The 27,002-nt window shown below is 50.3% G+C and overlaps 15 protein-coding genes across 15 annotated transcripts; 8 read left to right on the forward strand and 7 right to left on the reverse strand.

The window, feature by feature from the left end:
* Positions 1-91: 91 nt before the first annotated feature.
* N7515_009793 (uncharacterized protein) lies at positions 92-1,443 on the reverse strand (the record flags this gene model as incomplete). The annotated part of the gene is made up of 3 exons (XM_056670536.1): positions 92-861; positions 920-1,153; positions 1,224-1,443. 3 exons carry the CDS (start codon positions 1,441-1,443, stop codon positions 92-94), a joined length of 1,224 nt encoding a protein of 407 aa, XP_056516909.1.
* Positions 1,444-1,887: 444 nt separating this feature from the next.
* N7515_009794 (tropomyosin) lies at positions 1,888-2,576 on the forward strand (the record flags this gene model as incomplete). The annotated part of the gene is made up of 3 exons (XM_056670537.1): positions 1,888-1,905; positions 2,054-2,358; positions 2,414-2,576. 3 exons carry the CDS (start codon positions 1,888-1,890, stop codon positions 2,574-2,576), a joined length of 486 nt encoding a protein of 161 aa, XP_056516910.1.
* A 319-nt stretch (positions 2,577-2,895) lies between these two features.
* N7515_009795 (rRNA-processing protein RRP17) lies at positions 2,896-3,605 on the reverse strand (the record flags this gene model as incomplete). Its single annotated transcript, XM_056670538.1, has 2 exons — positions 2,896-3,369; positions 3,420-3,605. 2 exons carry the CDS (start codon positions 3,603-3,605, stop codon positions 2,896-2,898), a joined length of 660 nt encoding a protein of 219 aa, XP_056516911.1.
* A 206-nt stretch (positions 3,606-3,811) lies between these two features.
* N7515_009796 (Ac45/VOA1 transmembrane domain-containing protein) lies at positions 3,812-4,912 on the forward strand (the record flags this gene model as incomplete). Its single annotated transcript, XM_056670539.1, has 5 exons — positions 3,812-3,906; positions 3,966-4,264; positions 4,334-4,438; positions 4,485-4,721; positions 4,773-4,912. 5 exons carry the CDS (start codon positions 3,812-3,814, stop codon positions 4,910-4,912), a joined length of 876 nt encoding a protein of 291 aa, XP_056516912.1.
* Positions 4,913-5,542: 630 nt separating this feature from the next.
* On the forward strand, positions 5,543-6,634 carry N7515_009797 (uncharacterized protein; the record flags this gene model as incomplete). Its single annotated transcript, XM_056670540.1, has 1 exon — positions 5,543-6,634. One exon carries the CDS (start codon positions 5,543-5,545, stop codon positions 6,632-6,634), a length of 1,092 nt encoding a protein of 363 aa, XP_056516913.1.
* Positions 6,635-7,188: 554 nt separating this feature from the next.
* Positions 7,189-9,440, reverse strand: N7515_009798 (uncharacterized protein; the record flags this gene model as incomplete). Its single annotated transcript, XM_056670541.1, has 4 exons — positions 7,189-7,421; positions 7,481-8,389; positions 8,484-9,063; positions 9,126-9,440. The coding sequence occupies 4 exons, from the start codon at positions 9,438-9,440 to the stop codon at positions 7,189-7,191; spliced, it is 2,037 nt and encodes a 678-aa protein (XP_056516914.1).
* Positions 9,441-10,132: 692 nt separating this feature from the next.
* On the forward strand, positions 10,133-12,092 carry N7515_009799 (Zn(II)2Cys6 transcription factor; the record flags this gene model as incomplete). The annotated part of the gene is made up of 4 exons (XM_056670542.1): positions 10,133-10,302; positions 10,354-11,166; positions 11,221-11,427; positions 11,504-12,092. 4 exons carry the CDS (start codon positions 10,133-10,135, stop codon positions 12,090-12,092), a joined length of 1,779 nt encoding a protein of 592 aa, XP_056516915.1.
* Positions 12,093-12,593: 501 nt separating this feature from the next.
* On the forward strand, positions 12,594-13,934 carry N7515_009800 (uncharacterized protein; the record flags this gene model as incomplete). The annotated part of the gene is made up of 3 exons (XM_056670543.1): positions 12,594-12,803; positions 12,912-13,382; positions 13,800-13,934. 3 exons carry the CDS (start codon positions 12,594-12,596, stop codon positions 13,932-13,934), a joined length of 816 nt encoding a protein of 271 aa, XP_056516916.1.
* Positions 13,935-14,308: 374 nt separating this feature from the next.
* N7515_009801 (uncharacterized protein) lies at positions 14,309-15,808 on the reverse strand (the record flags this gene model as incomplete). The annotated part of the gene is made up of 3 exons (XM_056670544.1): positions 14,309-14,811; positions 14,875-15,269; positions 15,717-15,808. 3 exons carry the CDS (start codon positions 15,806-15,808, stop codon positions 14,309-14,311), a joined length of 990 nt encoding a protein of 329 aa, XP_056516917.1.
* Positions 15,809-16,569: 761 nt separating this feature from the next.
* On the forward strand, positions 16,570-17,252 carry N7515_009802 (MAPEG family protein; the record flags this gene model as incomplete). Its single annotated transcript, XM_056670545.1, has 3 exons — positions 16,570-16,583; positions 16,647-16,695; positions 16,755-17,252. 3 exons carry the CDS (start codon positions 16,570-16,572, stop codon positions 17,250-17,252), a joined length of 561 nt encoding a protein of 186 aa, XP_056516918.1.
* Positions 17,253-17,680: 428 nt separating this feature from the next.
* On the reverse strand, positions 17,681-18,168 carry N7515_009803 (uncharacterized protein; the record flags this gene model as incomplete). The annotated part of the gene is made up of 2 exons (XM_056670546.1): positions 17,681-17,893; positions 17,941-18,168. Coding segments are annotated over 2 exons (441 nt in total), but the record flags the coding sequence as incomplete, so codon positions are not given.
* Positions 18,169-19,764: 1,596 nt separating this feature from the next.
* N7515_009804 (uncharacterized protein) lies at positions 19,765-20,685 on the forward strand (the record flags this gene model as incomplete). The annotated part of the gene is made up of 1 exon (XM_056670547.1): positions 19,765-20,685. One exon carries the CDS (start codon positions 19,765-19,767, stop codon positions 20,683-20,685), a length of 921 nt encoding a protein of 306 aa, XP_056516920.1.
* Positions 20,686-21,290: 605 nt separating this feature from the next.
* On the reverse strand, positions 21,291-23,322 carry N7515_009805 (Amino acid/polyamine transporter I; the record flags this gene model as incomplete). Its single annotated transcript, XM_056670548.1, has 7 exons — positions 21,291-21,524; positions 21,583-21,824; positions 21,892-22,366; positions 22,426-22,673; positions 22,697-22,786; positions 22,868-23,111; positions 23,164-23,322. 7 exons carry the CDS (start codon positions 23,320-23,322, stop codon positions 21,291-21,293), a joined length of 1,692 nt encoding a protein of 563 aa, XP_056516921.1.
* A 414-nt stretch (positions 23,323-23,736) lies between these two features.
* On the forward strand, positions 23,737-24,709 carry N7515_009806 (Class II aldolase/adducin N-terminal; the record flags this gene model as incomplete). Its single annotated transcript, XM_056670549.1, has 3 exons — positions 23,737-23,975; positions 24,042-24,570; positions 24,632-24,709. 3 exons carry the CDS (start codon positions 23,737-23,739, stop codon positions 24,707-24,709), a joined length of 846 nt encoding a protein of 281 aa, XP_056516922.1.
* A 72-nt stretch (positions 24,710-24,781) lies between these two features.
* N7515_009807 (Zn(II)2Cys6 transcription factor) lies at positions 24,782-26,924 on the reverse strand (the record flags this gene model as incomplete). Its single annotated transcript, XM_056670550.1, has 3 exons — positions 24,782-25,744; positions 25,796-26,637; positions 26,702-26,924. 3 exons carry the CDS (start codon positions 26,922-26,924, stop codon positions 24,782-24,784), a joined length of 2,028 nt encoding a protein of 675 aa, XP_056516923.1.
* Between the last annotated feature and the right edge of the window lie 78 nt (positions 26,925-27,002).

Consider the following 27,002-nt stretch of genomic DNA (forward strand, 5'->3'; position numbering starts at 1 on the left):
ATGCCGGTTTCCAACATGCCGAATCAACAAACGATATTGGACTAAAACTGAGACCCATTTGGTGTTGTGTTCTCTTGAAACGTACCAATCCTTACAAAGTGAGCTGGAAGCTCTGAGCCTCTTCATCTTCCTCAAAAGTAGGCAGTGATTCCTCGGGTCCCTGAGAGCTTTCCTCTGGAGTGTCAAAGCATCCGGCAGTTTTGCAACGGATCCACATTTCCGAGTCCAGCGGAGGCGGTCCATATAGTTGCATGTAGGTTTCGGGGGAGAGAACCTCAGAGCTCGAGAGCTTCTGCGCTTGGGCATTCTTCTCTCGTACCGTAGATGACACACTGCGGCCTTTGGAGTAGCCAAGGGTTGTCCGAGAAGCGGCAGAAGCCGCAGTATGGCGCATGGAGGAGGGATTTGACGGGACCCTGGCGTGTCTCTTGGGCATAATCAACGAGGATGCCAAAGATTCCACCCGTGGCTTGGGGGTTGAGACCGCTCGGGGGGCCGCAGTTGGTTGGGATGAAGCAAGTGCAGCGGCGGCCTCACGAGACCGAAGGGTCGACACGCTGCGAGTTTCTCGTGCGGTGGTCATTGGTTTCTTAGAGCGAACGGCAGGCTGGGGCGGCTTTGGAGGCTCATTCTCGGTAGAGTCTTCAAAGCCGACGCTTTCAAGTTGCTGCAGGATCATGTCATCCACCATCTTGTCGTACGCCGCAGAATCTTCCTTGAACTTGCGTTGTTTTGCCGTGAGTCCATCACTGCCGACTTCTCGCTTTCCGTACACGCTCTCCAAGCCCAATGCACGGTTCTTCGGTTGAAATTGAGGGAAAGTAGTATCGTAGGTCACATCGTCAGGAAGGTCCGGGAGATCTGTAGCCTGTCAGAAATATGCTTTTTGGAGCAACAGCGCTAGTTGTGTTTAGCGTACCTTTCGGCTTCGGCGGCATGTATTCAATATCAGGCACGTCATCCTCAACAGGATCGGTATGGACTTTAGTCTGAGCTTGCTGTGTGACCGGAGCAGCTTTCTTGATCTTCTTAGCAGTCGACAGCCTTCGGTTTGTCTTTGGTTGCTTGGTGGTCCCTCCGAATGGAGCAGGCGTTTGGAGATTGTTGGCTTTCAAGTTGGTAGTTTTCGCGCCCAAAGGCGCACGATCCTTCACTGCAATCAAGGGAAGAGAATGTCAGTTATCGCCAATCTCGAATCATTAACCATCCCAAAGTTCGCGTACCCATTGGCGTGAAAAACGCGTGGTTGCTAGGCTTTCCATTTTCCTGGCGGTTTCCGTTGCCTTTCACAGTGCGATTTCCCAAGGCCAACGGGTTGTTCTCATCGTTTCGAGGCTTGCCGGGGGTCTTGGGTGCCAGCTGCTTGGTTTGATTCAAGGGCTTAGCTGCCGCGGCAGTTTGGTGCGTGTTCACCAGGTTCTCCTGGTCACGAAGAGCCAGCATGGTGGCGAAGTAGAAGTGATAATTCTCATGCACTGTAACAAAGAAATAAAAGTCGCGTTGTATCAGGTTTGAAGGTGACAAAGAGCCAGGACAAGTTCTAGATGCAGGTGTTGTTGGATGGTTGCCCGTGGAGACGCGGCGATCCTTAGGCGGTGATTGGCGTAGGGGAAGAGGGGAGTGCGTACCTAACCATACAGAGTTACGCAGGTGTACACACTAAGTACATAGTACTTCCCCTGTAGTGGGACTAATACCTGTTACCTGGGTACTGTCTACTTGTCACTTGTCAGCCTATTATTCCTCCCCTTCCCTTCCAAACTCTCCCCGTATCATCTTCCGCACTCCCATCCAACACTTGACCGGTTTGTCGCAGAGCGAAAGCCTTAGTACTTTTCTTTTCAACCTTACATATTATCGCCTTTACTCCCTTCACATAACTTCAAAATGGACAAGATCAAGGAGGTATGTTACCAAGACCCCTGTCGGCGGGGTAGCTTGCAACTGTCTCCCCAAAATCACATACACCCCTCCTCATATGCAGACATGCATAAACCCCACGACCGTTCATCATTTTCCTAAATCGCAGCTATGCTAATATGTCGAGATGTAGCGCATGGTCGCCCTCCGCGCTGAGGCTGACGAGGCTCACGAGCTTGTCGATGAGCTCAAGGCCAAGGTCAAGGCATTGGAGCAGGAAAACCTCTCCAAGGAACAAGAGATCACATCCCTCAACCACCGTAACTCGCTTCTAGAGGAGGAAGTTGAGAAGGCCGAGGCTGCCCTGAAGGAGGCCAAGGATGCTGCCAGCCAGAGTCTCCAGCACGACACCCAGAACGAGGCCCTCCAGCGACGGGTGCAGCTCCTCGAGGAGGAGGCTGAAGAGAACGACAGGACTTTGCGGGAAACAAATGAGAAGTACGACCGGCTCCTGATTCTACCCCAATCATGTACTGACGTTACGGACACTCAGGCTTCGCCAAACCGACATCAAGGCTGGTCACTTCGAGCGGAAGGTGCAGGCACTCGAGGACCAGCACACCAAGCTGGAGCAGAGGTACGAGGATGCGATCAAGGAGCACCAGGCTGTCAAGAAGGAGCTCGACGACCTTGCATCCCAGATGGCCGATATCTAAGCTTGCTATAACCCGTGATGGGTGCAGGATACCGGGAGACATTGTGTTGGATATGGGCTACATTCTTTGAGTTGGCGCCTGACTTTTCAAGCCGTGACCATTTTTGTTTGTTGGACCTGATTGCTTGGGCCAGATGCAGCGCTTTGATAGCACTACCTTTCATCATGCAACATGCACTGCGGTGTCTGCTATTTTCTACCTTGTCGTTGAATTTTGCTTCATTTGAAACGCCCGTGACCCGTAAATTTAGTAACAGAGTATTGATAAAAGCTGAGTATATGCACATGTGATGTCGTATCTCTTTTAAGACCTGGTTGGCCTAAGTCTCCTTAGTATCCTTGCGCGCCTTTGCCCTCTTCGACTTCACAGCACGCTGCTTGAGCATTGTTTGTTTGCGCTCGACCTTAGTCTCGTAACGGAAGTTTCTCTTCTTCTTCCTCGCCGCTTCTGATGCTGCACTCCGAGGTCTTCTCTTCTTTTTTGTGTCAGCCTCTGTCGACTCGGCTGGGTATGTCTTTGGTTCTTCAGTTTCTGAGTCTTCTCCTCTTGCAGCCTTGAGCAGACCTTCCCGGGTTGCGTCCATTTCTTCAACCGTGACCGTTGTGTATTTGTCTTCATCGATATATTCGGCTTCGTAGTCCACTGCTGGAGGCTCCTCAAATCCTTCCCAATCTTCTTCCTCTTTCTCGCCTTCTGTGTCGCTGATATCTCCAGCATCTTCCTTCATGCGTTTGAGTACTGCTGCGTGCTCTTCGATAGCCTTTTCGAAGTCCTTTTTGCGCTCTTCGCGAATCTAGAAAAAATTAGTGGAAGTCTCTGGGCACCCATTGCAGGCCTACGAACCTTTCTTCTTTCGATCCTTCTCTCTTCTTTGTATCTCTTCGCAGCTAGTTCTTGCGCATGCTTGGCGCGCTGCACTTTGCGCTTGTGGAATCCAGTGAGGTATTCATGGCGGGAATCGTTGTCGAAAGTGACCTCTTCAACTTTGGGCTCAGCAGCAACTTTTCGGCGTTTCAGATTAGGACCCATGATGAATGCGATCCTAATAATCAAGACTTTGAATTCAATAAAGAGTAGACTTTTGTGGTGTGTGCTGCTAAGATAATGGCCGGCGAAAAAAAAGTCGATATGAAAGCTCAAGCGGGTCGGGGATTCTCGACCGCCTCCGAGGCCAAGTCGGACACCTCCCGCTGGCAACATCATCGCCAACCTGATCCATCCCCACGATAAACACAATGCATTTCAGCAAATTTGGGCTATTGGCCCTTGGAGCAGCTGCCGCAAATGCTTTCAGAGACACTTCGCCGTTCTTCCTAGCCTCAACTTCAGAGTATGCTCGATTGCAACCATGGACGCCGCTTGCCGCAGTGAACTAACGCTCTCCCTTAGGGTCTTGACGAACTCCGCCTACATCCAGACAGGAGCGAAGCTCCTCGAAAACCTTTCCTCATCCCTCAGCACCTGTCCGTCCGATTATTATGTCGTCGTTTATCAACCCGGTGTCCACAGCTCCGACTTCGCGACGCGCAAGTCGGCACCCCGCTTGGGTGCGAAGATGCTCGGGAAAGACAGGACCATCCGATCTAAGATGAGCGTCAACGAAGTCACTGGTCTGGTAGAACCCAAGGAGTTTAAGAACCTCTTGGTGGAGAAGTGCAAGGCCCAAATCACCGCCGTTAATGCTTCTTGTAAGTCGCTCTGGTGGCCAATGACGGACATGACATATTTGAAAGGGCATTGCAGCTGACATTATGAAGCTGGATCCTACCCCTCATACTTCGAATCTGGCCCTCGGATCATCGACATGGAGTTCCCCATGCTGTCGCTGGGCTCAGACCGCGCACAGCAGCTTTCTGGATTCGGTACGTATGCTGTGCATCTATGCATTTGCTTAACTAACACCGCTAGATGGCTTCCTGGCCGATGTCGTTGATCGCATCCCATCTTCCTCAACGTATACCATCATCTATATCACCTCGCCGAGAGAGTTCCCCGAGACGGACTCCGTTATCTATGAAGCCGGAGATTCATACCCAGACACGGCCCACATGGAGCTGAAGCGGGACTACTCCGCACACGGTAGCGCTTCGAGCTCATTGAAGCAGGACACTTCACTGTTCAATGATTATCAATTCTTCACTCCAGGTTTGTGTGTCAATACTATTTACCCTGTACGCTTTACTAACACATCATCAGGCATCTTCATGGGCCTAATGGCTACCTTCCTGTTCCTGGCAATCTTGTACATTGGCATCAACGCCCTGAGCAGCCTTGAGACTCCTTATGCTGCGTTTGAGAGGGATACCTCTGCTGCTGTGCAAAAGAAGGCACAGTAAGTATAGGATTTGCTTCAGTAGTTTCATTTGGAATGCATCTCAGTTGCTGCGATTGATTCTTCTTTTAAATCTTTTTTTGCGGGGTTTTAGGGATCTTCCTTCCCATGTATGATACAACATATCTTTCCAGGGTCTTTTTATCTGAATGTTAGCTCTGCCAATGTAAATGCATACCTTCTTTTCTTGGTCAGGTGACAGTCTTGGTCCTGCCTTAGGCATGAGTCGCCTTAGCGTTGGCGTCTTTTCGTTTCCCTTCAGTTCTCGCTTCCATTATTGGACTCTTCTTGTGGGCAATTTGAGACACTCGCTAGCCTCACTTCAACATAGTCATTCGTTCTTCAGGAGATTGCCCCGTCTCACCACGTCTCTCACAAATCTGTCGATTGCGCATCCGTGACCTGTAACCAGAGTCCAGCATCAGCCCGCCAGTTTCGCTCTAGAAACAAATTGCCGTCTCATTCAAAATTATCATCCAATACCTCATACTCACGTCCCTGCTGAGGTGTGCTCCATTGGTGGCCTGGTAGGAATCAATAATACATAAGCGACTTCAGTCTCGTTGGGATCGGCATCTACTCCGGGTGACCCGCACTTTGGTGGAGAACCGGTTGATCCTTTGTTTACACAGTCATGCGAGTTCTACCGCCAGGGCTTGGGAAAGCCAAGTCCTCATTCTTTTTGTTATTTCTCCTGGTACTTGCCATCGCTACTCAAGTGTCTGCTGTACCGGCAGATGATCCTTCACCGGACACCGATGTCGCCAAGGCCGTCGACGATCCGGGCACCACTACCACCACTCAAAGCACCTCTAGCGTGAGCGAGACAACCACCTCATCCACCTCCACCTCCACAACGTCGAGTTCTACTACCACCTCTTCCTCGTCCACCAGCACAACCATGGATCAGAACACAACGTCCACCACCTCCACCACATCCTCTTCCTCCTCCACGTCTTCCACCTCCATGACCGACACAAGTACAACATCAACGGTCTCCACGACAACGACATCAACATCCTCTTCCAACACTGCCGCTGCCATCGTGACAATACCCCCAACAGCGAACGCCCCATACATGCAAGAGAGCAATGCACCAGAAGGCACAGTATTCATCGCCGTCGGCGCAGCCCTCGGCCTAATCGGTCTCACCCTCCTCGCCTGGCGCGCAATGGTCGCATGGTCAGTCAACCGCTCCGTTCGCCGCGCCGCCGAAATGCACGCCTCAGAATCCAAGCGTCTCCTCCGCGGAAACAGAAAAAAGCGATCAACACCCTACGCGACCGCACCGACCGCCGACGTCTCGCTCGACAAACTCGGAGCCGCAACCCGCGCAAGCTACAAGCCCAACCGGGTCGCAAGCGCAGGCAGCGGCCTCTTTTTCTCGCCTACCGCAGCCGGCCCGACTGGATCGCATGCCAGTCTGAATGCTCCAGGGAGCACAGGGAACCGTGCCTCGACATACCTGCCTGCTGGGTACTATGCTGCTGCCAGCGGCTCCAACCCCGCCCCAAGCGGAGACCCTTTGTACTCGCCCACTGCTGGTCTCTCGTCGCCGTCCCTTGCCCCTACTGGCGTCTATAATCAGCGCCACTCTTATGTAGGCGCCTCGACGAGTTCGTTGAATCTCAACCAGGCGCCGCTGGGTCGGGCTCCTAGCGCGTACCTTGAGGATTTGTTTGAGAGCCATGTGCCGTCTCAAAACTCCGATTCGGGCCGTCGGTAACGGTACTTGTGCTGGCGGGTCATTTATGGAGGAATAATTTTGCAATCTGTTTTTTGTTCCTTGGATCGATTTCGAGATTTCGTCATTTGGTGTCTGCCATCTGCTCTACATCTATGCGCTGTTCTATTTTTCATTTCGGTTTCTGTTCAGCTCGGCGTTTCATAAACCCTCCGTTGGTATTCTGCTCCCATTTTCTCTGCGCATGATCATGACTTCCCTGTCGATATACATTGATCTTCCTCGCATAATAATGCATCTATGGACATAACTATGAAGCAACCTTTATTCTTTTATTGTGCTGAACTGGCATCAATCTCAACTTATTCTACAAGCAGTAAAATAGCCGATCAAAACCCCAGGTTCCATTGAAAGATAATAGCTCATGAAAATCGTTATGTCCATTCAACTGAACAAGAAAGAGCCGAGTCCTAAGAAAAGCAAAGCAGAATCGCCAGATAAAATTATATAAAGACACCCTCCGAAACCAAAGGATAGGTGCTTGAACCATGGACGGGGTATCGTGTATCTACAGGTTCCGAAAGAGAAAAGCGGACTTAGTCAATGCGCTTGTACAGCTTGGCCTTGGCCCCAGCAGACGAAGACCCAGAACAGCAGCCAGCTGTCTCCTCAGGATGCTGCGAGGACTTGTTGAACAGCTGCGAGGACTGCGGGACGTCAAGAGCCGGATTCTTGTTGAAGAAACCGTCAGGCTTGAGCATGACGCTGATACGCTCCATCGGCATGACAGGGAAGTCCTCAATGCGAGGGTTGTGAGTAAGACCGAAGGCTGTGGTGGGGGCTGTTAGCGATAATAGTACGGACAGAATGGAGAGGGGAAATACTTACTGTGCCAAAGGACGACATCTTCGTTCTCGGTGTTATCCTTACGCTGAACCCAGGTCTCGACGCCCTCGGCGCGACGGCTTTGGTTCGTGAACTCGCCTGCAGCGTACAGTTCATCGTCTTGGTACTTAGTGAGCCAGATAGGCTTGGTGGCGAACTCGGCACGGCGGAAGCCGTGGGCGTTCTTGCTGACTAGGAGCATTTGGCTGGGGGCTGCCATGAGCTTGTAGGCAACGGGCTTGTATGTGATTGGGTTGATGACGTTGTCGTTGCGGATCTTGAAGACACGGTGACGATCGATGCTGGTGTTGGCTGCGCCGGCTGTGCGCATCACTGTGCCCTCGGACACATAGCCGACAAGGTAGGGGTTGTTCTCGTCTTCAGGCATGGGAACGCTGTCTTCGTAGTAGACGGTATTCTTGAATCCGTCAATGGCGGGGTCGACACGCAGAGAGAACATGTGCTGGTGGAAGGGGGCCATGACACCAGGGCCAACGTTTGTGCCCCAGGGGACGGTCTGGCCGTTCTCATTGTCGAATGGAACAGTCGAAAGAATGCCGGTGGCACGGACTTCTAGTTCCACGTTGGCAGCTTGGTCGAAAATGTAGTTGAAGATGTACTCGTAGTTGGCAATGGTACAGATCATTTGCAGAACCAGCTGGCGGTTGCGCACAACGGTAGCAGCACCGGATCGATAGTTGGTGTGCTTGTGCTGCAGACCGTTGTCCTGTTCGTGCATGCAAACCACGTTCTTCAACAGCAATGGGTTGCCCCTGGAATCGTTGCGGTAACCGTCGAAGTACTTGATGTGACCGAGACAGTCGCATCCAAGAGATAACTGGTTGGCATTCATACCGAAGCCGGTGTCGCCAACATCGAATGCCTGCTTACGGTGGTAAGGAGCACGTGGGTCTATATTCAGGTTAGTCAGGTCTCGTGTTCCCCGTTCGCATTCCAAATCTCCCCGAGGGATCCAGTGCAGTGATTAGGCTTGAATGTAGCTTACCTCCATAGGGGACGGTCATCTCAGAAACAGCCAAGCGATAGAAAAGGTTCCGGTTATCGTATGTGACGTTATAGATGACCAAGCCTTCACGAGCGTTGAAGCCGACTCTGAAGCGCCACTTCTGCCAGTAGACAGAGTTGCCGTCCACAGAGTAAGAGGGTCCTTCGGGCTGTTGCACAATGTATGGCTTGAGATCTGTGCGGAGAGGCTCGTCCAAGAGATCGTGTGCATACTGGACTGCCTTCACAGGCTTCCAGGGTTGGGTAGCGGTGATCTCGAAGTCAGATCCACCGGGAAGGTAGTCCATACGGATCAACTCATGGGTGAAACCGTCGAAAACTGGTGAGAACTTGCAAGGCAGGGAGTAGTGGTTGTTCTGGGGGTGATCCACCTCGACCATGTACATGAAGCATTGGAAGAGACGACGATCCTCGTTGTCACTGTCTGTCCCATACATCCAAGGATCATTGCAGACGGTGACACCCTTGGGCAATTGCAATTTCTCGATCTCAGCCAGTACTGCAGGGTGCTTCAGGCACATCTCTTCGATTGCGGCAATTTCGTCAATATCAATGGGACCCTGTAGAGCAATATTTCGTTAGTTGATCCGATTGTATGCAATTAAGAAAGTGCTTTGCCTACCTGTACTTCCTTCGGAAGCTCCTTAGCATAGACGATGCTCCGCCTGTCGGCATTGAGGATGGCCTTGTAGAATGCATTGGTATCGAGGCGATGGAAGAGCACATAGAGAAGACGAGCAGGGGGCGTGGGCAGCGGCTGTCGTAGGCGCTCTGCTTCAATGTATGCGATCACATCGTTCTTGATAGGCTCATTGATATCGATGCGCTTATAACGTAGAGGTACACCGGGGAAGCCAGCCTCAAGGATGCGGACAGCGAGCTTGATCTCCTCCGGCGTGATAGGGTCGAATGGGTGAGGGCGGTGGCTGGTCACCATCTTCACAGTGTGGTAGATAGACGTTGTCCGAGAGTTAGTCGTGAGAGATATGGTAGTGAACCGGACAGGCCGTACAAGCTCACAGGGAAGTTAGGGCAGCCGAGCGAAGAAGCAGAGAGGGTACTTATGGGAGAAGCAGGCCGAATGAATGGGCTTAAATACATTTCCCATGATCGTCGCAAAGACCCCCGGAGAATCTTATCTGGTTACATAAGGTCAGGATGGACTTGCCAGATTGGGACGGGAACCAGTCAAGGGCAAGTGGGGCGTTGGAGTACGAAGCGGAGGTTCGACATGCAAAGATAAGGCCAAAATGGACTGAAGCTCAACGTACAAGGTGGAAAAATAAATGAATTTTACAAGGGCTACTGGGCTATATAACCCTATGTCTATCCAGAGGACATCATTTCACTCCGCCTCTATTGAGGCCCAAATTTCGTCAAGGGGACGATTTGGGGTACAGTTACACGTGATCTTCAATCCAAATCGGCATGTCACGTGAGTGTGGGGTAGAGCGTGAAATTATCCCAATCAGGCTAGCGTAAATGGCTATCGATAACGCTATGATAAAATCAACCGGTTCAATGGGTAAAGAGCGCATGCTTGTCTGGATTCGTCAGATATTGCAGTAAGCATGCGGCTACTAGTCTCTGTGATAGCATCGCCACATCATCTAGTGACTCCTTGACACTATGGAAGCTGCTACTCCGAATGGATCGGCGCAGTCGTCTTCTTTCGCGCCGAGCCAGCCCACTTCCGCCCCAAAGAAGGGTAGGACACGCCAGACTGGCACGGCATGGACTCGCTCTGGATGTATTACATGCAAGAAAAGGCGCAAGGCCTGTGATAAGGCTAAGCCAAGGTTCGTGCGCCGACTATACTTGGACTTCCGTAACTAAATCGTGCTTATTAGCTGCAACAATTGCCTCAAGCAAGGCCGGACCTGCGAGGGCTATGGCTCAATGTGGGTAGAGCCATTGGGTCCATCGGCACAGGTGTTTTCCCAAATGGAAACACCGAAGAGACGACGGCTTAGTGCGTCTTCTTTGTCTCAAACACCTTCGTCTGCGCCGTCACCGTCTTCGGATGCGTGGCTCGAGACCCGTCTGTCTCCTGGGTCAGCTAATTTCTTGAATTGGTCTGTTCCTAGTTCTCCTCTCGAAAATGGAGCATATGAGACGGCCGGAAGCCCGGTACGGGAGACAGAAGACCATAATTCCAGTGAGGGCTTCGATTCGCATGGCACTCTCGTGATGATCCCACAGCCCCAAGGCAGTATTGGTCATCTCTCAACCAAGGAGACTCACTACCTTCAATACCACATGGAACAAGGGTCCCGACTGCTAGCGAACTTGGAGAGCGACGACAATCCCCTGCGCTCAATGTTAATTCCTAGGGCGATGTCATCGCCTCTGCTGATGAAGGCCGTATGTGCCGTCTCTGCTCTCCACTTAGCGAACCGCTTTCAAGGCTTTGGTGCGCATACAGCTGCGGTCAAGTACTACGGTGGAACACTCAACGGTCTTCGCACAGCACTGGCGCGGTGTTCAACAGAGCCGTTGTCTGATGATGCCATGCTTGCAGTTGGTCTACTATGCAAATACGAAATCGTACGTGGCAGCGTCAAGCAGTGGGTTGTCCACCTCAACGCATTGCAGCGTCTGATTGTTTCGCGTGGGGGATTCGCCTCAATGGATCGAGAGGCAGCAGAGTTCCTGCGTGGATTGTATGTTCAGCAATCCAGATCCCCACGTTCATCAAATGCTAATGTGACATATAGATTTGTGTATGCCTACAATATAGCCCGGATCACCAATTACAATCGCATCACTTCCACAGATATTGTTGTCGACAGCGATATCGGTGTCCCGAAATTGGACATATATATCGGATACACCGAAGAGCTTCTCAAACTATGTGCACGGATCGCAGAGCTGCCTTCTCTTCAGGCTAATACATTAGCTCTTCGACTCAGTGTTGCATCCATGTATGTATTCCCCGGCACGCAAATCTAAATGCAACTCAAACTTCCCAGTGATGCACTTACCAACACACCATCACAGAAACGAATCCCTCCTCACCTGGTCTCACACTTCACCCCCATTTATCGTTCAACCAGGAACCTCACCTGCAACCCTAACCCGCCTTCAACTCGTGGCGGAATGTTTCCGCGACGCAGGTTTCGTCTACCTACATTCCATCCTGGAACGCATCAGCAGAAACCGTGCAGATGCTATTTTGAATTACGACGTCACTCTGGACACTCAGACGGAGGATACGTCTTTCTCAACATTACGCGATTTGACCCCTCTCATCTCTACACCGAAAAATCTCGCCGTCTACCGCTGTCTTTCTCGCATTGAGACTTTCCCGCTAGGGGACCACTGCGAGTACTCTGCGCTCACGTTTCCAATATTTATCTGCGGCTGTGAGACGGACAATGTAGCGGATCGAGAAGTTGTGCTTCGTTCTTTGGGAAAGTTGCAGGATAACTTTGGCATTGGGAATGTTCGGCGTGCGAAGGAGTTGCTGGGGATCTTGTGGGCGAGACGGGATGCTATATCTGATGCTGAAGTTGTTGGAATAGGTCAGGAAAAGGTTCATTGGTTGGATATTGTCGAGGAGCTGGGGTGGGATATTATTCTTGCATAGCTGGCTTGGAGGGTCTTGATACCCAGGAATACTGCTTTGCTCCATTACCGGAGATATGGTATTTTTTATAACCATTTGAAAGACTATTAGTACAGAATACCTGTTTTTCAAGAGTGTTATTACCTTATAGTCAAAATTTAAAACATGGTCTTCAAATGGTTAACAGAAATAACTAGTTTATAAATTACCGTTTTTTAACTATTATTGATTTACCACACCATCATGCCTCGTCAAATAATTGATATTGAGTCTCACAAGGATGATATCATCCCATTTTTTTACCAATCGAGCAACAATACAACAGCTTTGTACAAAATTACAAGAAGACTAAGTATACCATCAAAATCGCTCCTCGTACGACGAGGAAGCGCCTCAAAGCATGGGGCATTGCTAAAAATGCACCTCCAAAGACAATTGGAAACCTGGAAATTCGAAAACGGATCCAAACCTTACTTTTCCAAGTAGGTCTTGACGATTCTCATATCCACCAAGTCCTCTGCAATGAAGGGATTCAAATTGGTCATCGTACGGTCCAAAGAATACGACTTCATCTTGGATTTCGACGTCGAACAGATGACCATCAAAGCCAAGAAGCTGAAATCGAACAAATCACTACTATTCTTGAATCAGAGCTTGGAACTGGTCGGATTGAAGGCTTCGGAAAAGTCCATCTTCAGGAACATATTCGAAGACAAGGATATCTATTCAGTGGTAAACGTTTGTTTGATGTTTATCGATTGATGCGTCCTGATTTATTACAACGACGTAAACAAGATCTTCAACGTATAAAGGGTGTATACACAATTTGATTATGTGGAGCGAGAGAAACGTGCTAAGATCTATGTCATTCTTGACAAGAAGCCTCGTACGATAGAGATCAAATCAGATCCTATTTCTCCAGGACCTGCATCGCCAATTGCTTTGCAATTGGAGACACCAATTGCTCCTGAGCCACAAGCACCAGATGCTCCTGAGCCACAGGCACCAATTGCTCCAGAGTCAGAGGTATCAATCATTGATCTTGACGCCTCTGAGCCAGTGGCTATTGATATTGAAACTCTTGCAAAACCTCGTGAACATCCATTTCGTCCTCGTACGCATCGCAAATACTTCATGACCGAGGCAGAGATGAGGGCACATATACAAAGGATTGATGATGCAGTTGCTCGAGGTGATTCTGATGATGGAGGAGAGCCTTTATTCCATCCTGATGTCATTTCTTTGGGTAAACCACCACCTGAAGGGGAGCCATTTGATCTATCCTCTGCTTCTATAGCAGAAGCAGAGGTCGTACGACAAGCAAAGGAAGTGCCAATGGGGCTAAAATAGCGGGCAGCTAGTCCTCAGTTTATTTGGCCTTTGAATTGGGAGCCTGCACCAATTCCTGCGCCTGTGCCAATTCCTGCCCCTGCATCTAAGTCTGTACGACCGCAGCAGATAAGGTCAACTCAGAGGAAGCGATTGGAACCTACAGATGTCGGTACACCTCCAGCACGTCGAACTCGGTCTCGTCTAGCAAGTAAAAGGTAGTTTGGTTATTTTATTTATTGTAGAAGATGATTCTATAAAAAGGTTTTGCTGCTTTTCAATAGAAATTGATTGAAGGAAGCTCCAGAGGATAGTAAGAGAGAGAACCCATTGGCCCCAAAAACGCCGAGTATTCTCCTCCCATTGCTGTTGTCGATTCCTCCAGATCATCTGGAACAGATCCCTGATAGCGTTGAAGATCTTCCTGGCGAGATTCTTGATCATTCCCAGCAGGACGACGATTTCGAGCGCGACCTCCAGGACGTCTTTGACGGAAACGAGAGCGTCCTTGGTGCGATGGGGTTAGCGAACTGACCCGCACGGAGGGAGAGTGGGAGATTGGTGAAGAGGGGAAGAGGTTTGCGACGGTGAGGTGCATTGTATAGATCATGGAACAAAATAGACTAACCTGATTTGGACTAGCACTCGTAATCTTACATGATCGAATACACAAAGTGACAGAATCGCAAAATAGCAATGTAGTAAAAATCGAAAGGGCCTACTGGGCACTGGGTCATGCCGTACTCCACCCCACTGCGGTGCGCTGCGGCTCACCCGAGCCAATCAGCCTACGCTCTCACCGAAGAGCCTCATCTGTAGTTCTCCACTGGAAATCCTTATTGTATGGACTCTGGAGACTTGGTACGTAAGCGTCTACTTCCCTGTGCCCACCCTCGGCCGGTGAAGGCTCATTCGCCCTTTCTGAATTCCTCATCTAGCTTCTCGTATCGAGCAGAACGACAGTAAGAAAATCCATCTTTTAAACGCCTTTGCATGACATATCCCACTGCCCCCTCCTCGTCCTGTATCGATTTCCATTTATCCCAGTCATAGTCATCTTGATAGTCCTGACGGAATTTGCATAGCGCAAAATCGATCATGGTCACCTTGAAAGCATTCCCCGCGTCCTCACGCACAATGAAGTTCCTTGTCTTGACATCCTCATTAAGTATTCCCAGATCACCGATACGATGAATAATTCGAATGGCGTCTTGACAGATGGCCTGCCAGCTTTCTCTTGGCGCATATTGCTCAACATCGGTCAACGGGAAGCCTTCAATATATTGCAAAAGGATCCCAGGAACATCGGTATAACCGCCGTTCGTTTGACCTGGGAAGGGAATAGGCATAAGGGTGGATGCAAGGAATTTTGGTATGTCGGTGCCTTGAATCTCCTTCAGGTTGCTGATACCTGGACCTCTGTCTTGTACAGATCCAACATGTGATTATGAAGATAAGTTTCGTCCATTTCCACTGTGTTCATAGTCACTGTGTTCATCGTCACTGGCTTCATCGTCACTGGCTTCATCGTCACTGTCTTCATCGTCACTGTCTTCCTCTTCCTTGAGCTGAGTAACAAACTCTGCTGCACCGCCATCAAGGATAAATTGATAGTACTCAGTCTCTATGTCTGGGGTCCAGGGCCGAATCTTTTCGTCTTGCCGAAGCTGCGTTGCAAATCGCCGATCAAAGAGCTTCAAAATCATGTCGCCTTCCAGTCCTAAAGAGGAGCAGGCCATCCGAACAAGCACCACAGAGGAAAGAGTGAACGGCTCGAAGACTTTGATGATCTCAGCAACTGCTGTTGCCTCCAATCCACCTGGCGTCTTTACGTGAAACTTGATCACATTGCCGACAGCATACGGACATCTGAAATTATTAGTATGAGTATATTCTAGATCTGCAGGCGGGGTAACAACTCGGATTCGTGCGTCATCGTGATTAGATGTTGTCTTGAGAAATCCACTGTGATGAGAGAAAATTGCCTGATGCTCTGCGAGGCAGCAGGCTCGACGTATCTTGCAAAGTCTCTGGAACAGGGGCGGGCGGTTCAAGAGTGAAGTTGCTTCTGGGGCTAGTCGGTATAAGAAGTGCCACTCCTAACTCATCTGCCTTGCGGGTGACGAATGGTGAACCTACCTGAAAGATGGTGGGTCGATTTACTGTGAGAGTGGTGCCGGTCATGTGACTCTGTTATCATGTATTCCAGGTAAACTCAGAACTGTGCTTAATGTCCTCCGTACCTGTGTTTCAATTCTCATCAACAACAACTTACGATCCGGTAGTAGGCGCTTCGCTTACACCGTCACGACTCACACAAAGCGCATAAATCCACGACTATCCTTGAGATGTGCGTTATCACACAAGAGCACGCCAGAGCAAGTGAAACGAAGACTTGAATCAGACATGATTTACTAGGTATTCTCAGGGGTAGTCGGTAACTACAGAAATACTATGGACTTTTCCTACTTTCGTGTTCTAATACATGTTGCAAGCCAGAAGGAAAATGAAGGAAAGAGATGAGATGATCCTGTGGTGAGTTGGAGAAGGGAAGAAGGAAAGAAAAGCTGCGCAGAAGAACTCTCTCTTAATGTTCTTCTGCCGTGCTCACTCCTTCCCTTCTAGGTAGCTATGGAGTGCTCCTTCCCTTGGCTAGCTACACTCGGACTCAACCGTCTGTTCTTCACATTACATATACTTCTTCCTCTTCCATCCTTTTGGAATTCCTTCGCATCAGGAACAATATCATCCCCCTTCCGCTATTCCATCCTTCACCAGGAACACCAGTCGATTGAGACACGTCCCTTGGTAACTTGTAAGGCAACCCTGAAACCGTGGTACATACCTGAATCATGCTACCTACGGAGACTAACCTTAAAAGGGGTTAGTCTCCGTAACACGACCAATTAGGGGAGGATCGTTTCCCCACAGGATCCACACTTTGAGTATGTGGTTTAGGTACCTGGTAAGCTGGTAACCACTCAACGGATAGTCAACAACTCAACGGATAGTCAACCATTCAACGGGTAGTCAGCGACTCAACATTATCGACCTACCACGTTATTAGTTAAGGACCGACTCAACCGAGCATACCCTGTCTGACACTGTCTCCAAGAATCATTCGTTCCTCTATCCCAAGTCTCATCTACCATTCCTCCCGGTCAAGATCATGCCCAACGGCGTGTGAGTCATGACCTTGTACTCCTATTTCAGAAGCATACACTAACCTCCAACCCCATCAACCAGAAACAACCCATCCGGCATCTTATTTACCGCAACTGGCCCATTGTTCATAGTGAGTAGCCCTTCTGATACATCGACCGACCCGCCCACTTGGCACTAACAAGGCCAAAGATATTCGCACCTCTCGCATCTGCAATCACAGCACCCAATGGCATCATTCAAAATGCCATATCCACCATGCTCAGGCTGGTTGGCGGTGACATAACATCTGATCGCGCAATCCCTGCGCTTGCCCTTCTTTACGGGTTCTGGACTTTCGCCGGCAGTGGCGCTCTGTCCATCGCCGGGCAAGCCATGGCCAGAACAGCGGGTTACGACAATGCTAACCCTCGCAAGCACCGCGCGAGCTTGGACGGCCTCCCATTGCGCCTGGTATCCGCCCATAGTGCGCTGATGGAGATCTTCCCTCTATTTGCGGTTACAGCGTGTCTCGCCCAGGTGATTGCGCCCGGAGATCAACAGATCCGGAACCTCGTGGGTCTTCATGTGATCTTGAAAACCTTCGCTTATTATCCTGGATATCTTACTGGCATTCCCCGATTGAGATCAGTGTCACACGTGCTTTCGATTTCGGCCCTTTTCAGGACTCTTTGGTTGCTCACGATGTAATCAAATGATTTGGCGTTGGCTAGGCAGTGTAGAAAGTGCCACTAATATCTGCTTTTTGTGGCGCTTGGTGAGATCCATTCAGATGTAGTTATGTGGATAGAAAAGACGATAGATTAAATCAAGCATGTAGAATAGGGACTACCTAACGGATGCCCCAAAGAATATTATCGATAAACAACGGTCGTCACTCGTGCTGCAATATAACTCAGAAGTAAATGGAAGTGACAAGCCTTGATACTATGTTATCCGTCAAAAGAAAAGAAGCTATTGAAAAAAAGCTGCCCTGTCCGTGAGGTAGCTTTCATGCTCTCTCTCTGTCCAGCTCTTCCGGCGTTCACTCATTCACCCTTTCTGAATCTCCTCAAATAGCTCTGATATCGATCAGATAGACGGTAAGCAAATCCACCTTTTTAACGCCTTCCCATGATTTATCCCACTGCCCCCTCTTCGCCGTCGTACGATTTCCACTTATCCCATTCATAGTCATCTTCGTAATCTTGACGGAATTTGCATAGAGCAAAATCGATAATGGTCACCTTGGATCCATTCCCCCTGCCCTCACGCACAATGTGGCTCCTGGTTTTAACGTCCTCATTAAGTATTCCCAGATCACCATTACGAACAATATTTCCAATAGCTCCCTACAGATTGTCTGCCAGCTTTTTCTTGGTGTATGTTCTGCAATAACGGTCAAAGGGAGGCCATCGATATATTGCAAAAGGATCCCAGGTATATCGGTATAATCGCCGTTCGTTTGACCCGGGAAGGGAACAGGCATAATAGCGAATGCACGGAGTTTTGGTATGTCGGTGCCTTGAATTTCCTTCAGGTTGCTGTATACCTGGACCTCTGTCTTACCGGAACACCAATTCGGCGTCGCGTTCCGGTTGATGCTCGCAGGAAGGGCGAGGGATTTCTACGTCTCAAAGGTTGGGGGAAAAGTGAGGGAATTTCCCCTGATGGTCAAGATGACGAGAGAGCGCTTTGGCATGGAGGAGAACAGACAGAGGGCGACCACCATAGGGAGGAGACTACATTCCCTAAGGTCATCGCCCAGAATTTGGACAAGTCGCGCTCAGATTGTCTCGAAATACTTTTCGACACGCTCGAGAAGATCCAACATGGATTGAAACCAGAAGACCAGTCGGAGAGGAGCCTGCGGAACCAGATCATCAATGCTTGCAGAGGCGTCGAGGAGTGCAAACTCTGCCTATTTAGGCCATCGAGCGAGCTGGAGGGGCTACAGGCGGAGCTGCGATCAGCAGTTGCCAATGCGACCATTCTACCACATTCCGGGCAATTCCAAGCTTCCGAGGAATACGACGCGTACGATCATCATTGGACTGACCGCACATACGGAGGAAGAGGTCGTGGATACAGCCGCGGGGGCTACAGCCAGGGCAGGGGAGGCTATGGGTACGGAAAGAACCGTGAATCGGGACCACGAGGAGGATACCGCGGAGCACGACAAGGAAATGGAGGACCTCGTCAGAAGAGATGCTATATCTGCGGGAAACCAGGATGTTGGTCCAAGTATCACACCGGAGACGAACGGAAACGATCTGTCGGCAACTTCTGCGAGCAGCACTTCTTTGCGACGGGCGAGTCAGCCACACCACCGGACTTTCAATTGTTCCTGAGCGAATTTGAAGGCTCAGAGGAAAAGGGAGGCCCCGACGACGATGATTCGCATGGCCCAGAACAGATGCTCGCGACCATGGCCATTGATGACGAGCACGAGAGGTTCATGACGGAAATTGAAGAAGTCGACGGAACAAAGACGATATCTATCCTGAATAACCAGTCGACATACCATTTCCTCACCAAGGATGATATTTTCCAACAACAGCCCGACGGACAGACTCCGGAAGTGTTCACACCCGACAATCTGTACTCGTGTGATGACGAAGTTCTTAGCCAGCCACATTCTCTTAGTTCTCCAGCAAATAAGTCTGGAACTGAGTCAAAATCACTCAGTGATACGAGACAGTTGCAATACTCTTCTTCATGTTTAGCCTTAAGTGAGGTGAACACGCAGAAATTAGCCTTTCGAGAAGATCCTTCCATTTCTTCCACCTTCTTGTCAGACAGCGTCTACTCTCCCACGGAACTTAAGGAAATAGTCCACCAACCCCGGAGCATCGATGCCCCCATAGTATGCCGATCTTTATGTAAGTTTGGCCCCAAGTCAACATTGCTGACAGATCGTCTTCTCAAACGATGTTACCCGACCTTTCCCGAACGGGAAAATGGTAAAGATAACTTCCAAGTTCCATTGAGCCCTTTTGCTGCCTAACACGACATGGTGTTTTCTGTTGAGCGTATTTGTCATGGAGATGGAGTCAGCACTAGCATACGGAAGCTGGTTGAAGTGAGAATTCCGGTATTCGCTTTGAGGTCAAGAGGTATATAAGAAGCCGTGGGGACTGCCCTGTTGATCAACAGTCAATCTTCTGCAGATCACTCCAACGATAATCACTTACAGTCATCCACCTCCACCTCCCCCTCCACCATGACCAAGTCCATCCTCGCCCTCGCCGCCTTTGCATGCGGCGCTGATGCCGCCATCAAGGCTGTCTGGCAGGGCGGCTCGTGCTCCAGCCCCACGGGCCCTACCATCGACATCTCCCCTGTGGGCGTCAACACCTGCACGTTGTACAACTTCTTCCCCAACGACGACCCCCGCGGCCACGTCCAGGTCACGGTTGATGGCGGCACCAACGGCATCGCCTTTTTCCAGCTGCCCCAGTCCCAGGAGGACCAGCACATCCAGTGTGGCTCCTTGCAGGGTATCTTCCACCAGTCTGGCTGCTACGACTCCGTCACCCCGGCCCTCGACGTTGTGGTTGCCGAGTGCGACCAGACCGGTTGCAACAACCTGGCCGGCATCCCCTCTGGCGTCTTGGTCGCCGCCATCGAGCCCATGTCAAGCGTCTCCAAGGCTGACGTTGAGGAGCCAAAGAAGGTCCAGAAGAAGCGCGAGAGCATATCGAAGCGCCGCGAGAACAGTATCGTCCGCCGCGACGGCTGCAGCGGCTCTACTTCCGTCACCTGCGACGACTGCGTAACTTGCTTTTCTCAGGGCGCACGTGTCTCCGCCTTCATCAGCTGCCCCGCTCAGGGCCAGTCTTGCGCTGTTCAGCTGACCCAATCCATTACCGTGACCGACTCATACAGCATCTCGGTCGGCGTGGCTGACGTCTTCACTGCGTCGGTCGAGACCAGTCACTCCATCGCCGTCACCGACGGCAGCTCGCAGACCTTTACCGTGTCTCCTGGCCAGGCCGGCTTTGTCCAGTACGAGCCCCTTGCCCAGTGTGGTACCAAGACTGTCCACAACGGCGACGGCTCTGTCTGCGCCCAGGCCAAGGGCACTTTCATCCTCGACAACCAGGGTTCAGGTGGCCAGTTCTCTTTCGTCCGCTCCAACTAAGCGGTGGATTTGTGTTGGCTTGGCCATTGCTTGAACCTAATCCTGTGTCAATGAGATGTGCGGCTGGAGTTGGCCGAGGGTACATCGGGATAGCAATAGAATAACATTTTAGGTCAAGTGTAGGGCTGTCCTCGTTGCTCTCTACAGTATGAGGGAGATGGAGAAGAGAGGGTGAGACTGAGCCGAGGATGTGGTATCTGTGCTTCATGTACGACAGAAATCAAAAAAGTACTTTCCGTGTGATTGTCTCTCACTGTAAATGACTGAGCCAGACGAAGCTTCTGCGAGATAAATGGCACGACCTCAGGGGGTCTGTGAAGATTACATAGGTTCGTGCACATATACTGGAGAGCAATTATCAGGTACTCATGATCTAATAACTACGGGCTTCAATTTGTCCTGTTTCAGGGTATCCTGGTAAGATTGATATAATATGCTATCTACCTAGTAGGTATAATCCCCAGGATAGGTTGTTGTTTAAATTATGGATATGACAGCCCACCAGGCCTATGGAAGTTGAATTGACCCTCCCGATACATATTGCTATATTGTCAAACATATAAGATCAGACATCGACCTTGGATCGCAGGTATAGATACCCCCCTTCACCACAACCGAAGATATGTGCCCAGGCGGCGCCAGAACGGACGGGAATAATAATCCTGCAGCTCCTGGATCTCCTGGGTCGACAACTGCCGACGGCCAGTAACCAAGTCGGCAGTTGCGGGATCCCTCCAGGGGGTGCGGAAGAAGAGCTTGTAGGCGATAGTCGAGCCCACAATGAGCCAGAGGCCGATGGTATATGAGAAGAAGTTGTATGCTGCGAAACCGCCACCACCCTATATGACCAGACTGTTAGACAAAAAAGCCAGTGAGTTCGATATGGGAACCACGTACGATTGGAGCGATGCTCAGGTAAAGAACGCAAACCAACAGCAGGGCTGAAATGCTGAGAACCATGATCGGCGCGAGAGGCCAGAAGTTGGACTTCCAGCCGAATTCGTGCTCGAATACTGGGTTCTTCTGGGCTTTGACGGCGGCTCGGAAGCGGAAGGATGTAAAGCCAATGATGGCCCAGTTGGTGAAGAAGGATGCGCTAGTGATGGAGATGAGCCAGTTAAGGGCTTCGTTTCCACCAGCTATGTTGCTTGATTAGTATTTTCTCCGAGAGTTAGATCAATCGTAGGGGAACCAAAGTAGACGTACAGCTCAAGCTCATGTATGTCAGAATCACAGCCACAACAGAGGTGATTACAAGCGCCCATCGTGGTCGACCCTTTTCATCAACCTTGGCGATGAAAGCGGGAAGCAGTCTCTGCAAGGACATTGTTCGCAGGATTCGAGATGGCAGGAAAATACATTCCAGAGCAATGGCAATGATGCCGACGATCATGCAAGCGTTAATGAGGTCAGGGATACCTTTGATACCAGCATCTTCAACTGAGATGACAAAGGGAGAGGCAGCAACACCGGAGCCGCCGAGGAGGCGGTTATCATCAGATGGCACGATGATGGAAACCAACACAGTGGAGACCAAGTAGAAGACAGCCACACGCCAAGGAACCAAGTTTGCTGAGTGGGCCATGGAGAAACGAGGCGAGGCAGCCTCACCACCCATGACACCAATGAAGACCTGGTCACCGATGGCCCAGATAGCGAGAAGTGCGGCATTGGCAAAACCCTAGGAGTGAAGTGTGAGCATTAAGCGCGATAAATCAAAACTCTCAGTCTTGCACTCACTCCGAAGCCATTCTTGAAGGCTGGCAAGTCGGTCCAGGTGCTTCCATCACGGGGGAAACCTTCAGGTCCGGCACCTCCAATGATGGCAAGAGAGATGATAACAATGAAAATGAACAAAGCCACTTTCACAAGTGAGCCAAAGTATTGAAGCCACCCGAAGAACTTATTGGGCATGAGAAACACGACGAGACATCCAACCAAGAAGATACTGACTTTTGGACCCCAGACGATTAGTGAAAGGAACGATTCTGTGTGAATAGATATAACGTACGCAGAGCTGCATCTGGAACAGCACCCCCAGCCCAGAAATTGACCAAGATAACGAAGAAGACCGCCTCAGCACCAAATACAGCCGTCCAACCTGTGTTGAGCCGAGGTTAGCCCGAGATCTCCACAGGGTATCCACTAACCCCGGACAATGTAGGGGCTAGTAGGGACTCACCCAACCATTCGGCAAATCCAGCGCCAAAAGCCAAAGCAGGGTCAACCCAGCGATCCGCAAAGTCGACGTAGTTTCCAGAGGTGGGGAAGGCAATAGTCATCTCGGTAATGTTCTGCAAGTTGGCCCAGACACCGACACAAACGATCAGGTAGCCCAAGAACATGCTTCCAGGGCCACCGTTGGCCAATGCCTTTCCTGTACCGATGAACAGACCACTGCCGACGTTGGAACCCAAAGAAATGACCTGCGGAGATGTTAGCCCACGTTCAATGACTCGACCCATCGACTCAACATACATGAATCATTCGTGGACTCAATGTTCGGTGCAGGGAGCCGTATTTCTCTTCTGAGCGGAAGACATCCCCTTCTCCAACTGACAAGGCAGGGCTCGAGGCAACCTGCTTCTCGCTGTCCATCTCATCGGCAACACTATGAGCTTTAGGTTTGACCTCCATGATGGGGTAGTAATGGAGGATAGAAAGATGGAAGGTAAATGAACAATTGACCCCGTAACCATGAACCGAGAGCAATATATAGAGATCCTGATTCCTGAGATAGATATGGGGGGAAAGATAGGAGAGGGGAAGACTAAAATCGCTTTATCAAAGGGGTTTGTAGTATCTCTCAATCTCGCTCGGCCTCGCCTTCCTAAACCGCTTTCCCCGCAATCTCCGACTTTCTTATCGTGGGGAAAAAGGCGCTTATCGAGTAAATAGCACGAAACCCTAAAAGATGGCCTCTCTCAAGAGAAACATATTGGGAATCTTGTCTCCTTTTTTTCCCTATCTTTTCTTGGTCTTTTTAGACTATCAGATAAATACTACTATCAGCCATCAGCCATCGCTAAAACACTATAACCGGAAATACCAATGGCTCCTTCTGTGGACAATGGCGTTGCCACCAAACCTACTGGTCTTGCGGCGTTGTCGCAGGGCACTCCACTCCCTGGCATCCCCAAATTTGAGAATGTCGACAAGCAACGCGAGTACATGTTGAACCATATGGCCGGTGCCTTCCGGGTATTTGCTAGACATGGCTTCGTGGAAGGAATGGCAGGCCATATCAGCCTGCGCGATCCTGGAAACCCCCATCTGTTTTGGACGAATCCGTGAGTTGGCCAATTGACGTGAAAATGTCTACGAGAGAATTATGCTAACATGCAGATTATTTGCAGTCTCGGTCTTCACTTTGGTCTCATTAAGCCGTCTGACCTGATCCTCGTGAACGAAGAAGGCGAGGCTGTGGGCGGAAACATGTCTCGTCCAGCGAACGCTGCCGGATTCCTCATTCACAGCGCTATCCATAAAGCTCGACCGGATGTGAACGCTGCATGCCACTTTCACTCCACGTACGGCAAGGCCTGGTCGACCTTTGCTCAGCCCCTGGAGATGTTGAATCAAGATGTTGCTATCTTCTACGGCGGCGCGCAAAGTGTCTATGGGGAGTTTGGGGGCGTTGTGCTGGAGGAGGGGGAATCGGAGGCATTGGCGAAAAGCCTGGGTGGTGGGAAGGGGATTATCTTGCGAAATCATGGTCTCTTGACTGTTGGCGGGACTGTGGATGAGGCCGCTTATCTCTTTCTGCTGATGGAGAAGAGCTGCCAGATTCAACTGGTTGCTGATGCGGCAGCAGCTGCTGGTCGCAAGAAGTTGTACATGGACGATGAGGCTGCGCGGTTTACTTATGACAATACCAGTGATCCGGTAAGTTCTGACATTCGCCATGTTATGGATAATTTGAAATGCGTGGCTAACAATTTTGTAGGAGAGTCTGTTCGCCGAGTTCCAGGGTTACTTGCAGTGGGAGTCGGCTATATCGCACGATGGATACAAGGCTTCGTGATTCTGTACTTATCGGCAGCAATTGATCAATTGATTGTTACAGGACCCCTATTTAAAATGAAGTACACATTATTTAACTTAGAACAAGTACCCTCAACTCACTAAATTGCGCCAAAACCTCATTCCACGGAGTGTTCTGCATTCCCGGATGGCTCCTTGCCTGCCAGACCTTCTGCACAGCTTCCAAAGCCACATTAAACATGCGAATGCCATTCGACTGGCCGGATCGTTTAAGCCAGTCAGCGATCTGCTCTCTGAGCTGCGGATCGAGAGCTTCGCATCCCGCGATGAACCCGGGCCAACAAGTGTTAGCAGACTGGTCTTTGTATTTTTGCTTCATTCTGTCATATTCCGAAAGGTGATGAATTATCTGTTGAACGTGGGTCTGCAATATCGCAGCGTTGACGTCTCTCACGCAGCGGTAGAAATAGACAATCAACGCCTTATGCACGGCTTGTACGAGATGGTATGGGAAGAGTTCTCTTCCAGGCAGAGGAGTGTGAGCATAGTATCCCAAGTCCTCCTGAAGCACGTACTCCCAGCTGCAGATGTTGCTTTCTAGATCTTTGACTTCAGCCGCAAAGGCATCGTGATCGATGCTGGGTGGTCTCCCGGTTCTCTTCTGCTTCTCAACCATCGCTATCATATGCGTGGTCTGAAGAATCAGTTTGAATAATGACTGGGGCACGGAGTATATTTCCTCGAACATCGACTTGCAAGATGCTGGGCTCGAGGCGGAATCTAGATTTACACCGGATTCTGGTGACGATGGAGCAAATCCAATCATGCTGTCCCATTTGACAATTTCTTGAGCCGACGATGTAAAGGTGGGATCTTTTGAGCTCGTGGAAGTGGATGATTGAGATCGGTATTCGATGGTGGAAGCACGCTCCGTCAGAACGCGGAGGTAAAGGTAGATACTGTGAAGCATGCGGACTTTCGATGATCGAGACACCTTTTGTACGCCATGGAGGTTGATGATCTCTTCAACGTCTCGTAGGTAATGAGCTGCATTCCCCATCTTCCCGCTCACCACCTGTCAGAAGATTAGCAAGGGTATTATCGAAAGGACATCGTCAAAACTTACACTGATAGTTACCATACTTAGAAGAGCCATCAATATATCCTTGTATTTCTCTTTCTTTGCTTGCTTGCGAGACAAGTCCGCCAACGATAGTTTCAACCGTCTAGTCGCCCTCTCGCGATATAACTCTCCAAGAGCATTCCAGTCTTGGGACGCAGGTCCTGTTGAGGGCGACCTTCCATCTAGACTGAACGCACTAATTGCAAATACTGCAAAAAGCAGGGAGACCTTTGCATTACTGCTGTCGCCGGCGAGCCCGATTTCACCCACTGTGCTGAGCAAGCTGGGGATATAGATGGCTTCCCATGGTGACTTCACCTCAGTCCGGGCTGGAGTGAAGAAGGCCACCATATTGTTCCGGTAATGGTCGAGAAGCATTTTGGCAGTTGGCATGCTGAAATCCTCCAAGTCCAGTGCCGATGCGCGGGAAGGAGAAGATGCAAGGGGAAGCAAGGCTTGCTTGAGGGTCGCAGGAGTTGATGGATATAAGAAGTCGATTCCGTCCAGATCAAATGAATCGAGTTGTAGAATGGCGTCTTCCATAGCGAGGGGCTCGGAGGCATTTCCACGCTGGAGTGAATCGTCTTCGCCCTCGGCTTCCAGCATGTTGCTAACGTTTGTCAAGGCAGAACCCCAGAGCTCTGAGTCGAAGATATCTATAAGAGAATTGGACGGAGTGGGTGATCGCATATCGTTGGCTTGGAAGACGTGAAATGGTCCGTTGCATAATGTTTCATCCCCCTCGATATCTTCGGTCTTCCGGTCTAGTTCGTCGAGAATCGATAGGACAGAGCTGTCGCCCGCGATGCATAACAAGTCGGCAGCATTGTGAGCTAGGTCTTGAGCTATTCCAGTATGAATTGTAAGTCTTTGATCCAAAGTGCCTACCCACGTAAGGTGACGACATACCCGCAAACAAAGGCCGCCGCCGCGCATGCAAGTCCTCCAACTCATCGTCAGAACCAACCTTCAACCGCGGCCGCAACCACAGCATCCGAGGCGGCGCCACTGGCACCTCGCAGGTGAGCTTCCGTTTCTTGCATGGTGAGCATTGGGGTATGACTCGGTCGCATTTCACCTTTCTGGAGCGACAGTTCAGACAAGAGTTCTCATTCTGGGTCCGTGTTGCCATGGTGTACCGGGATCAACAGCCTGATGCAAAAGGGAGGAAGCAACGAGAGTCACAATGGAGTGATAATCGGACTCGAGA

This window comes from Penicillium bovifimosum (genome assembly GCF_028826915.1).
Source record: "Penicillium bovifimosum strain IBT 22155 chromosome Unknown utg000008l_segment0_segment0, whole genome shotgun sequence".
Classification (NCBI taxonomy): domain Eukaryota; kingdom Fungi; phylum Ascomycota; class Eurotiomycetes; order Eurotiales; family Aspergillaceae; genus Penicillium; species Penicillium bovifimosum.